This window comes from Bombus pascuorum, chromosome 14 (assembly GCF_905332965.1).
Source record: "Bombus pascuorum chromosome 14, iyBomPasc1.1, whole genome shotgun sequence".
NCBI classification, from domain to species: domain Eukaryota; kingdom Metazoa; phylum Arthropoda; class Insecta; order Hymenoptera; family Apidae; genus Bombus; species Bombus pascuorum.
Window position 1 is genome coordinate 1,115,694 of NC_083501.1, and position 12,957 is coordinate 1,128,650.

Sequence of the window (12,957 nt, forward strand, 5' to 3'; positions counted from 1 at the left end):
TAGGTGGATAAGAGAGGACACATGGTGTCCATCGTGCTGCCTCGCCCACCCCTTCGGTTTTACCCGTTCCCGGTTTGGTGCAGTATCGATTACTCGAGCCAGCTCTGCAAGGGCCTCCAACAGCACCCGGTTCTTAGGATCTCCTATTAATCAACGTGGCTCACGGCGGTATATCCTACGCGCAGCAACTTGACATTTTGTTTGTTTATTAACGGATTAAAGAATCCTTTAGCGTACATATAGACACGAAGATCAAAGGCGGGGGAACACGAGTGTATTTGAGTATATTTTTGCGGATTTACCGATTCTAACGCGATTTTACGATCGAACGAGACGAGTTTGAAAGTAAAGTCAGCCAAGTTCGGAGATGAGAATCCGTGAAAGAAATTTTGTAGAAGTCAATGGCATAGTTATTAAGACGAATGAGATTTTAATATCTTGGATCTTCTACTAGCACTGTGACGAGCGATATCGAAAGATCGATTGCCTGATTACCGAAATTAGGTTAAAATTCCCGATCTTAATGCAACTAATGCAGGACACGAATGAACGTATGCAATTATTTTTCAACGACTCGTAGAAACGAAAAAAGGAAGTAAAAGGTTTAATCGACGCATTTCCAGCACGAGATCGCGTAACTGGCACACGCGCACGCCGCGCGACCTATCGATTAGAAGATTTTAAGTCGCGAGTCCTCCTTTTTCTACTAACTCCGCTTTACCCGATTCCTCGTCAATCATCCGTTGACTCTGACAGCAGGTTTGATCGCGGAGGGTAGAACGTTTCGTTTTTGACGCATTTTCGAGGGATCGGGACACGAGCGCGATACGCTCGCCTGCCCTGTAAATCGTAGAACGATGTCACGCGAGTTAGGGGACCACGTCCCTTCCCCTTCTATTCTTCTTCCCAGTGATACGTAAATACGCTAACCAAAGGTACCTACGTACGCATATGCCACGAGGGTTATTCTTTTTTAACAGCTTTTATCGCTAAACCGCGAACAAACACGTCGATTCTGTCCAAGCAAAGAGCCAAGTTTCCTTCTTCCGCTCCATGCGCATTTTTCTCCTATTTCTTTTCTATCGCCTTTCGATAGAATCGATCGACATCATACGAGTCTAGAAAGTCGTCGTATAAAGTACGCTTTATAGGAAGTTGATTCTTATCAAAATAAAGTGTCAGATTTTTAAGAAGATACAGTGTGTGATGCAAAGATAGATGCGAATTGCGATACGTCGCGATCTTGAAAATTCAATGGAAAAATGTTTCACGCGTCGGTGAAACGTCGGCGCATGGACGTTTTATTCGACAAACAGATTTTATTATGAGAAAGGAGAACGGCGAGAGAGAAGAACGACGCAAGGTGTTTCAAGTAGCTCACGGAGAAGGGAAATAAATTGATCCACGTGTGTGATCGCGATACGTCTATATGCATGAAGTATAGACACGAGATACGAGACACGAGACACGAAACACGAGACACGAGACACGAGGGTTCGAGATCGAGGGAGGCGAACGATGGCGACCGGTTCGCCGTAGAATAATCTGTGCGGATAATCGCAGCCTTATTACCAGGGACTGCGCCTATGCCATGCTCGTGCCCTCACCCTCGCGCTCCACCCTCTGGCACGTATTGTTTCGGAAAACACGGCAAGACGCGGCCTTTGACTGAAATTATATTTATTCGATTAGTCGATGGTCGTAGAATAAGAGCTTTCCTAGAGAGCAGACGTTCCATGTCCAAAGAGAATGCTCGAGCGCGGCGAAAACGTTCTCGACGATGCGAATAATTTATGACGATTCGTTCAAACGCGATAACACTGCCATATTTAACGGATCGCTCGTATTCGCTACCCACGCTGCGTCTTATTAAATATTCCACGTGCGGCGTGCAAACACGCGCATCAACGGAAAAGAACGAGGTACGCGATCACAGCGAAGAGTTAACGATCCTTTGCTCCGATGTATTGTAATTGGTCGATTCCGATCGCCCGATGAAGCGACAGGCTGAACATTAAATGGCGAAATTAAACGACTGTCTGAAAAAAGAAGAGAACGAGTCGTCCGTAGGAAAAATAACACGTTGGTTAGGAACCACGTGCGAGAAAGCCACTCTTGGTTTCAAAATTAGCTACGGAAATAGATAATTGAAACGTATTTTTCCGTGTTCGTAAGAATGGTCGTAAGAGAGAGGAGGGGGAGGGAGGGAATGTCGAAAACGTCGAGGCTCGTAGCACGTGTAGCAAAATTGAAACGAGGGGCGATGTTTTCGTTCGGTTGTACAGCAACAGTAATGGGGAACATCCCTCTAACGCACGCCGTCGACGCTAGGAGGTTCTATGGATCAATATTACAGGTAGCGCTGCCCCCTGTGCCCGTTCCACCGACGTTCTCCCTTCCATTCGTCACCCTTTACACGCTACACCGATACCTTAGCTTTGGCAGGTAACCAAGGTGCAAGCTTCGTTCTACATTCCTGATCAAATAAATCAAACGCAGGCGTGCGTATTTCAGAATGAGGAGAGTCATCGCCGAGTGGCGCAACTCGTTGACATTTCCACACCGTGACCAAACTTGCGACGGACACGGTAACTAAAAGCCGAATCGTTTTGTTTGCGTTTGGCGGTCGTATCGCTAACGAAACGACCCGCATTCGAGAACGCGGTGAAAAAGAAACGGGTGTGAGCGAAAGCTAGCCGAGGTGAATGACCTTTTATAGCCACCATCTCTCTAGCGCACCCCATCGTCGGTAAACAGTTCCCCTTATGCTTGTTTCGTGCTTTCCAGATCTTTCGACGTCGACCCATCGTAAGCCAGCGTTTCTCTTTTCCTTCCTTGCTGCTCTTCTTTTCCTTTTTCTTCTTCTTCTTCTTCTTCTTCTTTTTCTCGTTTACATTTTATTTTTCTCGCGACGACGCGCACCCATTGGCACGTAAGCTGCAACACGTACAGTAGAAACGCAGGAATCGCGCTATCGTGCAATGTTACTAACCTACCGCTCCAATAGCGGAGCGACACGATGATGCGTTGCAGCTGATAAAGCTTTCACGACACTTTCCGCGAATAAATCAAGTCTGCGTGACGAACAAAAGTACGGAAAGAGATCGGATTTTCCTATAAATTCTGTATAAATATATAAACGTTCGATAAAGGGGTTTCGGTAACAAGTTACGACGATTCTATTCCCAACTGGCTCTACCGTGGCAACGGTCGCGTTTATAATAACGCTGTAACACCACGTGATCGTAGAGAAAGACAACGGAAAATTCGAATCTGAGACACCCATATAATTCTGCCTTTGAATACCAACGTTGTTTTGGTTTACAAGGTCTAGAGGCAAACGAACTCGGGACAGATTGTTATTGCCGTTATCTGTAATCCTCAACCGGACTTATATAATAACTTTAACTTTTTTGTGCTAACGTTCGTCGATATAAATGTACGAACGTGGACAGTTGAATCGTTATCCGATGATATGCGATCGGCATAACAGTATCGAGCTAGAGACGATTATAACTGGCGTATACTATCTCTCGTACTTATACTAATTTTAATGCTATTATAAATCCATGCACTCGTTGCATTATTAAATACGCCAACACGTTTGATCCACCTCGACGCTTTGTCAAACGGACATCAGGTAAGGAGAGACGGTCTCGTATCGTTGCAACGTACGTTCGACCAGCTTTTCCGGGTCTAACTTTTGGAGGCGTGGAAAAGAACAGACGCGCAATCGTTTATTGGGTAACCAAACCCTGCTCGTTTCGACGAGGGAGCTGACAAATAGACAGTTGGTCACGCGACGTGACGAATTTTTTTACGAGTCGTATGCAAATGCACGGCAGCGTGTTCTAAGCGCATTTGCGTGATAAACGACTCTCCTCTGCCAGCATGATTTTCCATTTCGATACGAGCTTCATAAATTTCGGAACGTCAGCCGGCTCGTCCGGGAATATATCCTTTGTCGTAATTTCTTGGAATCCTCGTCGATAGGTCGTTCGAAGTTATTTGAAAAAGTATCGAGACGTAGCGATCGTCGCTGTGAAATTGGAAAAACGAGGAGCATCGTAGGAGACCGAAGACACGGAAACGCGAGGCAGCCGACTCGATTCGAGAAGTGAAAGAGGAAAAGTCGAAGAGACGAGAAGAGGAGGGATTACCGTAATAATCGTTCATTGTTGAGAGAACGTAACGAATGTTGTTTCATGAACGATGCCTGGCCATTCTTCTCTCATCACGTTCTTCCTGCCCTACTACGGAGTTCTGTTACAGTCGAATTCCTAGCAGAGATACACTCCCCCTTCTTATTTGGGCAATGGATTTAATTTTAGATAAGCTCGCAAGGATTTTATTCCTCTGGCTGCCAAAGTCGATTCAAACGGATCGCCCAGAGATACATACTCGTCCGTATTGTCTGCAAAAATCCATCGAGAAATCCTCTGACACTCTTCGTCGCGATGAATTTCCTATGTGTCGTGATTACAAAACTCTATATCGTAATTTTGATATCCGGATAACCTCCGGATAACGGTGAAACAAGGAGCGATAGAACGCGAGTAGTCTATCGGATGTTATCGGAGGAAAATGGGGAATTAATTACTGGAAGAAGGAGATCGATGGATTAGTCTCGCGAAAGGACAAGAATCGAAGCTGTTGGAGGAAATGGGAACGCGAGCGAGTGTAACGCAACGGACGCGCGATGTGCAGCGATAATGGTAATCGGGGAGAAAGCAGCAATTAAAACGTTACTAGGGGCGCCACGTTTTCGCACTTCTCTTTTCGCGGTCTCTCGGCTGTCTAGCCTACCCTGCGTCTCCCTTTCTTCGTCCCTTTTTTTCGTCTGCTCCCCACCACCTTTACCTATGTCGCTAACCCTTGCTTTCCTTTCCCTTCTCCCGTCCCTTGCCCCCTCGCACCCTTCCTAACCATTTTCGAGGTTTCCATTTGCCAGCGCAACTTATAAAAATTTGCAATTATGGGCTTATTAACGACTTAGAAAATCCTGCGAATTAACGAGCGCGCGTCTCAAGAGCCAGTAACTTTACGACAGCCCTCTTGCATTCTCGTTCCGTCGACCTCGACGGCTTGTCGTCTCTCTGCCTCCACGCCACTCTGCCCTCGCCGCTTCTTCGCCCTCCGCCACTCTCTCCCACTCTCCTTCGACTTCTCCTCTTCCTCCTACCGCTTGGTTGCCGTTCGTCAACCCCATAGACCGCGATCTAACCATCCCAAGAGAGAAGTACAGAGACGCGCGAGAGGGTGAGCACGCCGACTGTGAAATTGCTCGAGGTACATAGAAACCTCGTCTAGCTACGTGTACACCTAGGGGAAACGTTAAGGCATAGAGATATATAGAAAATATCACGGATGCCAAGTTTATTCGACCAACGATATAACAGCGTAATAATAGCACAATGGAAAAACGATAGATTCTCGGTTGAGATCGAGCGTAGCAAGGTGAAATCAATTCGTCATAAATTTTGTCCGAGTGTCTTTGCTCTTTCCCTGTTGCGAGTATTTCCCTGCGTATTAGCTAACGATCGAACAAAAGTATATTCTCGACGCTGGAAAATACAAACGTAACGTTCGTCGGTGCAGAATTCGTCGACGAACCTGAGCTCGTGTTTATCGGTAACGCTTGAAAAGCTTCGACGCGTATCGTTGCTTCTATGACGTCAACAAACGAGAAGATACAATTCTCCTCCTTTTTGTGTATCTCGCGTTAACTTCTTTCCATATCATCGGTCTATCCCGTAGGTGAAATAGAAATCTGCAACTTTGATATCGGTTTCTCTTCGCGTTTCTACGCCTGTCGTCCTTCTTCTTCGTATTTTTACGCTGGAAAATCGCTTCGTGAGAGACGACGAGTCGTCGAGTCGTAAAACGCGCGATGCTTACGGGCGCGAGAAATTTTCAATTAATCAGCTATACTTGAAAGGCACGTTGAAGAGCAAAGACATTAACGACGATACGGATTTAAAAGCGATGTAATCGAACGTTCGAAACTCGGCGCGATGCGATATTGCGAATCGTACCGTGTATAATCCAACAAAGAAAGGGAACGCGTGGAACGCCTGCTGCACTCTTGACCTTTCCAAAGTCTTGTGCAAGCGAGGCTGCGGAACGTCTCGCCACGTTTGCAGGAGGCAACGCGAAGAATTCGACTTGCAAACAAAGAGGAAAGCTAAAAGATCAGGAAACGCAGTTGTCGCGTCTTTTTCCACTGTCGTTGAAAACGACTTTGTTCCGTGCTTCGAGTTGTACGGTTAATTCGTAAGAGCGCAGGATGGCGGAATCGATGTTACGACAGGGCGATAAAATTTTACGAATTTCCAGAGCTGAATTTCCACATCTTGTTTTATCGTAACGATGTATATTTAAAGCTTGTTTTCGTTCTTGATCACCCGTTGTCTCTCAACGTCGAACGCGAAAGTGCTCTTGATACGAGACGCGTCTTACAACGCGTTAAGGCAGGTCTTGAAAACAGGTCTCCCCGGTCTCTCTCTGTTCTTCTCTCTCTTCTCCGTCTCCTTGTTGCACTGTGTTTCGCGACACGCTTAAACTCCGATCGAAGGGTTCAAACTCTATAAAATAAAGCGATCCATCTTCGCGACGCGCTTGCGAAGGATAGCGAAAACCTCGACCAACTGCGGACGGCTATTTACCAAAAAACGAAAGTATGTCACAACTACGATCGTCGCTCGTAGAAAGACTCGCGAGTTTTCGAAAGCACAGTTTTTTTTTTTCAAAACGCGACCTTTCGATACCTGAAAAGTATCTTATCGCGTGCTCGAAATACTCGCGGCAACGCCTCGGACAACCGTATTCTACGAATATGTAACCATATGTTGGCGAACAGTATGCGGACAGACAAGCTATTCACGAACACCCAGGAGGACGCGCCTTTACGAGAAAATTATCGACTTCTCGGCAGACGTAGCTACCGCGAGTAACGTCAGTAGCGAGCGAGACGACCGTTTCGAACAAGTTGGCTGTTCGGACGGTGTCGTGCATCAAGGAGACCTCCGTTAGTCGATTCTCTTTCGGATGGAGTTTGCCAGCGGCGCGTTACGGTCGCAAAAGAACGGCCTCGCGAATCATTCCGCACCGATTCGAACGACAAGTACGCCAAAAAGGATCGTAGGATGATGAAGACGGCGCACGTGCGCCAGTTCTTGCAATGGCGCACGATCGCGTTACACGTTGCGTCCCTATTCTCCTGCGGTAAAAGTAGCTCGCGTGATTGGTGTCGCGTGATTCGCGCGACGCGAATACAACTCCCCGGTAATTACCCCTAATTGCGTCGCTCCGCGATAAACTTCCTTGTGATAATCGTTGCTTTTAATCGACCAAGAAATTGCTTTTTCCGTCGTTCGACAAACCATACGCGATCTCAAGAGCAACTGCGGTTGGCCATTAGCGAGAATAATTCAACGAATGCTGGCGAATAACATCTGTAATCCTGTTGGATCCGTAACAGTCTCGATTACCTTTAGAATATCCGAACGATATTGTCCTCCGAGGACACAGATTTTTTTATCGAAAGCGTACCTTAGATACATAATACCATTGTATACTTTTGTACGTTAGCGCGCACAAGCGATATTATCGATATCGACTTAATCACGTACGGTTGTCCGAGACAAGACTGGAGACTAGAGAAAATCAGATCGGAGAGTCGTATTTGAAGCGAGTTTTGTCCATTTGTTATTGTTCGGAACTGTCGAGATACTCATGCGCGGTAATGGAGATACGTGGGCTGTGCGAATGCTACGTTCCGTATAGAAATGAAAGACGAAAGAAAAGTTTGCGCTTAGTTTATCGGAGAGAAGCCGTATGGAGCGGGTTTACCCTGCAAACGAAGAACGTCAACGACGCGAAACTTTGCCAAGGATGCTAGGAATGTGGGACAAGGAAAATCTTACGCCTTGGCTTCGATGCGTTTTATCGCGTCGACTAGCGTTCCGCTGGTGAAAATATCGAGTATCGACGTGCTAATTTTTATCTCGATTCCGTCTCGCGTAGCCCTCTTTTACCTCGAGTAAAGAAACAGAGAAACGCGGGAGGAGCGTTGCGAGGCGAAAGGAAATATTCGGACAAAGTGAAACAGAACGTTTCCTAGCGAGAAATCGGACAGGTTGTAGCACACAAAGGTCGAGCGTACACGGGAAATGAATTTTTCCGGTTTGTACGGTAGAGTTGTCGAGTAACGAGCGACCGACTCGTTCCGTTTCATTATGCGAGCAAGGAGACTAGAAAAAATACGCAGCGATCGAGCCTCGTTGAAATCGTTTTTCTCGCGGTTGGTCGACTTTATTAGACGCGTGGATGAAATATCTATGACCTTGACGCGATGAAAGTTTTACATTTAAATCGCGATCCTCGTTCGGGGAAAAGGTCATTTCGCCAGCAAAACTCCAATTCGTTGGCCGCCTGTAACAAGTTGCGGAAAAGTTTTAGACCGTTCTGTTCAGGCATGCGCAAACTCCGTGCTCTGGATTATCCGAATAATTGATCCATCTACTTTTACATAACGTTTCGGTAGCTATGACTCGTGCAGTAGCCGTATTCGTCGAACGTACAATCGGTTGCCTTGACCTTCCGATCCTGCCTTGTATATTTATCGGTTTTCCTCCGTAAAGATCAGCGAAAATACGTTCGTTAGCTGCTGCGATAACAACAGCGGAACGGTTCTCGGCAGAGTTCTCATCCACTTTTCTTTTTAGCTTTTTCATGGCGATCAGGCGATCGATTTTTATCGGCACGCGTGTACAACGCTATGCTCTAAATAGGTTCTCGCTTGTGCGTTTCGCGTGCGCTTCACGCTTTGAAGTTTCACGTAGAAAATCGTCGCATCAGCGGGGGACTCGGTGCATGTCTGTCACGCGCCCGATTCCGTGCATGTTCGTGTAATTTTAGTTCGTGCTTGTCCGCTGGCAAACCATACGACGCTACGTAGTAGAAAATTCTTCGCTTTTCGATGACGCGCGAATCAGAGCACGACTCTCTTCCTCGGTTAAGATAGGATTTTCTATACGCGTCGGTACGTCCGTACCTGTTCCATGGGAATACACGGGAAATCTCTGCGGCTGAACTTGCAGGAAACCCTACCTCTAAATACCAGTTTTCTCCATAGTCGTTTTCTGCTCTTCTCGATCGAAAGATCGCAGAGAATCGATTTTTTTTTTTTTTTTTATCGGACGCTGCCAGTCCGCGTGTTTTTCCCTTCGAAGGATATCGAAAGGAAGGAAAATTGGCGATTAAAGGACAACGGTGGAGGTAATGGAAGTAATGGAGGTAAAGGAGCGAAGGGAAGAAGAAGCGGAACGTTAAACTACGAATATCCCTGGAAGAGGAGGCCAACGGACTAAAGTACAGGCTCGAAGCCAGTCCTTTTCCAGCGATTGCAACGAAGAAGGAGGAAACGAGCGTCGCGGAGGAGGGCTTCGTTTCCTTGATTGCCGTCAGAAAAGTGTACAAGCCTGTTGCAAAGGCGTTGCGCAAGCGTAAATTTTAATTGAGCGTACCACGGGCTCTGGTCTCTCTCGAGGAATCTTCCTGTGGCGTAGCGTAGCGAGACGTGGCACGCCGCAAGTATCAGCGAAACGTTGGAGAAACGGCGAAAAGAGGAAAAGAACAAAAGAACCAAGACAAGAGGAAAGAAAAAGGAACGAACTGGCAGTTTTCACTCACCGTGCAGTTGCGCGAGCGATTGCAGCGTGCTGGCATTGCAACTTATGTATCCTGAAACAAAGAAAAGTTCCGTGGGTTCGATTAAACTTGCATTTCCATGAAATCGGTAGCTTCGATAGATATATTCCACGATAAAAGGCAAGCTGATTTTCAGTCGATTTTCCTCGGTTTAATCAAATTGCCGAACGAAGCGAAGCCACATCGATCAACTGCATAAATTGAAAAGTATCTTCCCGTCTGTTAAAAAACTGTATCGCGTTTATGCTACGATCATTATATCGAGCGAACCAAGTGCGACAAATACGAAAACGGTGGATCGAGATTGACAAGAAGCAAAGTTGATCGATATAGCTTGCGAGAATGGTAAGATTTGGTCCAACAGAAGAAAGAAACCTTGCGATTCGTTCGATTCTAGAGAACCACTTTTGCCTTTTGCAAGCGTCTCTCGATCAGCCATATCTTGGACGTGTGAGCGTATTGGACGTGCATCCACGCGCGGTAACGCTAGACGCGCGCGTGAAGTTACGAGCCGGGATATTGTATCGCAAGGATATAAAGGCAAAGAAAAAGAAAACGAACCGCTCGCGTGCGGTTCTCGGAGATCGCGTTGCACAGTGTCGTAAGTAGCGACACGAAAGCCCGTTGCCGGACACGTGGATCAAACGCGGTTTCACCGTTTCGAAAAAGTCCGCCGCGTTACCTGGCTTATCGAGAACGCGACGCTGCTAACCGTTAACCGCAAACGAAATAAGTCGAACGAGAAAACGCCGGCAACTCGAATCTACGGTTAAGCCCTCTGTGCGAGGTTTTGCGGCTTTGCAGACTCCTCGACCGAAGATAACATCGACACGCGCGTACTTCGCTGAGTCGATGCTGTTCTTGTCTTCGTCCAAGGAATCTTCGCTAACGTCTCGCTATATTCGACTACTTTTACGCGGCAGTCGTATATTCTGTTATATTACGCGCTTCGATATAGGGTTCTAGAGATCGATGCCGCGCCGTTAACACGACGCTATTAGTAGCTAGGATTCGCATTCGGAAAATCTTGTAAAACGCGTGTCATTTATCTTTCTCGTTAACTTTTCGTGTCTTTCTTACGCGTCCTTTCTTGCTTTTTGTTTCTACTATTTTTTACCGCGTTGACGTCTTTCGCGTACTTTATACCAATCGTATATAATATAAATGATAATAACCAAGGTTGTGCATGCAACAGCCAGCTAATTTTAATTACGAAATCGAACTTTGTCATCGATAATATCATCGATGATAAGGTGAAATCGAAGGTTCTTTCGCGCGATCGATCTTTCGATAATTCGAAGCTTCCAACGTTTCTGCCGTGAAATCGAGAGAGAGAGGGTGTCGCGTAAACTACACGCGCGACTTCCGATCTTCTTGGCGAGTGTTTCCATCGATTTGGACGTGTGACGAGGGAAGATGGATCTGGAGCGCGAGAGCGAAGCTCGCGAGATAGAGCCGCTTTGCGACCTATCGTCTACTCGACACTCGTTCCGCCCTCCCGACGATCGAACGTCTCGTTCCGTCTAGTGGACGTTGTTACGTAATTCTTTCGCAGCCGTAACGCGCTAGCAAGCGAGGAACAAGAAGAAGAAGAAGAAGCTTGAAACGTGCTACGCTGGTAAAACATGGGTGTTCGACGAGAAGGTAATAATAGCAACCGCAGACTTTGACTTTGCGCCGCTGCGACGTACTTGGACGACAAATAAGATAAAAATCGACCGCGTTGCCTAATTCTTCCCGGTCGCTTGGAGATTGCGCGCGCGTTCCAGCGTTTCCTTCGACCTCGCGCAAACCGAACAAGAGTTTGCGAGTCGACCAACGTGTGGGGAATTTTGTCGACAGTTTTCGTCCTTACCGATCGAGATCTAGTTTCCTTTAAGGATCATAGACTTGCTCGATGCGATTGGTGTTGGCGTATTTACGCGGCAACTCCACGCCTACCGGATTTTCCGATTCAAGGTTAATTAAACGAGTCGCAACTCCTAGTCGGCTCGATCGTAATTCGAAAGTCGTCGACTAAAAGGCAGAAACGTTAATTACGACGCAGAAGCAAGTCGAAGTACGCACTTGTACGTATATGCACGACGCCGTCGAATAACCGCTGTACGCAGAGGAGGACGCGCGTGCTTGTCGAGCCGAGAGAGTTGTGCAATCGGCTCGAATCGAAAATATCCACTACAAGTATATTCGGGACGCTCGTTGCGCGAGCGACACTTCCCTGTTGCCACAGTCGGCGCGGCAATAATCTCCTCGTTTCTACACCGTTGTCCCGCTCTCGCACAAAGCTCTTTCTCTTTTCTTCGCTTTCCTCCGGTATCCGATCTTCGTTCCGTAACCCAACGATCGAGTCGCGCAAATATCGTCTAAGTACTCGTATCGCAAAAATTGTTAAGAGATCTAACGACAAGCGTAAGGAAATTCGAGCCTCTTAAGGGACAAAGCGATCGACGCCACCTTTTCCATTCTCGAGGTTTCCGGCTTCCCCGACGTGGCTCGTACACGTGTACGCGTATACGTACGTGCCTTTCAACAAGCCCCGTCAAAGTTACTTCACGGATTAACCAACTTTCGATCGCACGCTACATAAATTAACCTGCTCCAGTCAGCCGTCCTTCGGAGCGTAACAAGCAAAATATTCGAAAACATCTGCCCGTAAAGTCTTCTTTTACGATTACTCTCGCATCAAATACCGGATCAAAGGAACTTTAAGCGAAAACCTGTGCGATAAAAATCAAGTTTCAAGCGTTTTCTCCTTTATGAAAGACGTATCGTTATTTAGCAAAATCTAAGCAACGGATCTCTCTTTCCCTCTGGCTACACTGTCGCCGCTGATAACCACACAGCTGCGGTTGATGCGGCCTAAAAACTTATATAGAAAAAAAAAAAAAAAAAAAAGAAAAACGCCTTTATATTCACGCAAAGTCAAATTGGAATTTATCGGAGGTCGTAAGCGAAGAAAGAAAATTTCGCTCGCGAATCTCTCGGTTTCTTACCGACGTACGTACACGAGTTCTAAAACACAATAGTGGCGTTTCGAGCGAACGGCTCGCCTTTCCATCCCGCGAAAAGGCGCGTCACAAAACCACGACGGCTTGATTTTTTGCCAAACGACTTGGTCTTGCGACACGTCGATCCGATCAAATTTCTCGACGCTTTCTCCTTCGCGGTCCCCGGCTGAAAATCTTCGCGATCCCTTCCAAGCTTCCCGTCAAGGTGTGCGTCAGGCGACAAATATATATACCTATA

The 12,957-nt window shown here is 46.8% G+C and overlaps 1 protein-coding gene across 1 annotated transcript in view; it reads right to left on the reverse strand.

Moving 5' to 3' along the window:
• The window catches only part of LOC132914166 (cytoplasmic polyadenylation element-binding protein 2), a 59,441-nt gene that overhangs the window by 10,729 nt on the left and 35,755 nt on the right, over positions 1-12,957 (reverse strand). Inside the window, exon 4 of the mRNA XM_060973026.1 lies at positions 9,694-9,744. Within this exon, the coding sequence (XP_060829009.1) occupies positions 9,694-9,744 (51 nt within the window). The remainder of the gene's footprint in view (positions 1-9,693; positions 9,745-12,957) is intronic.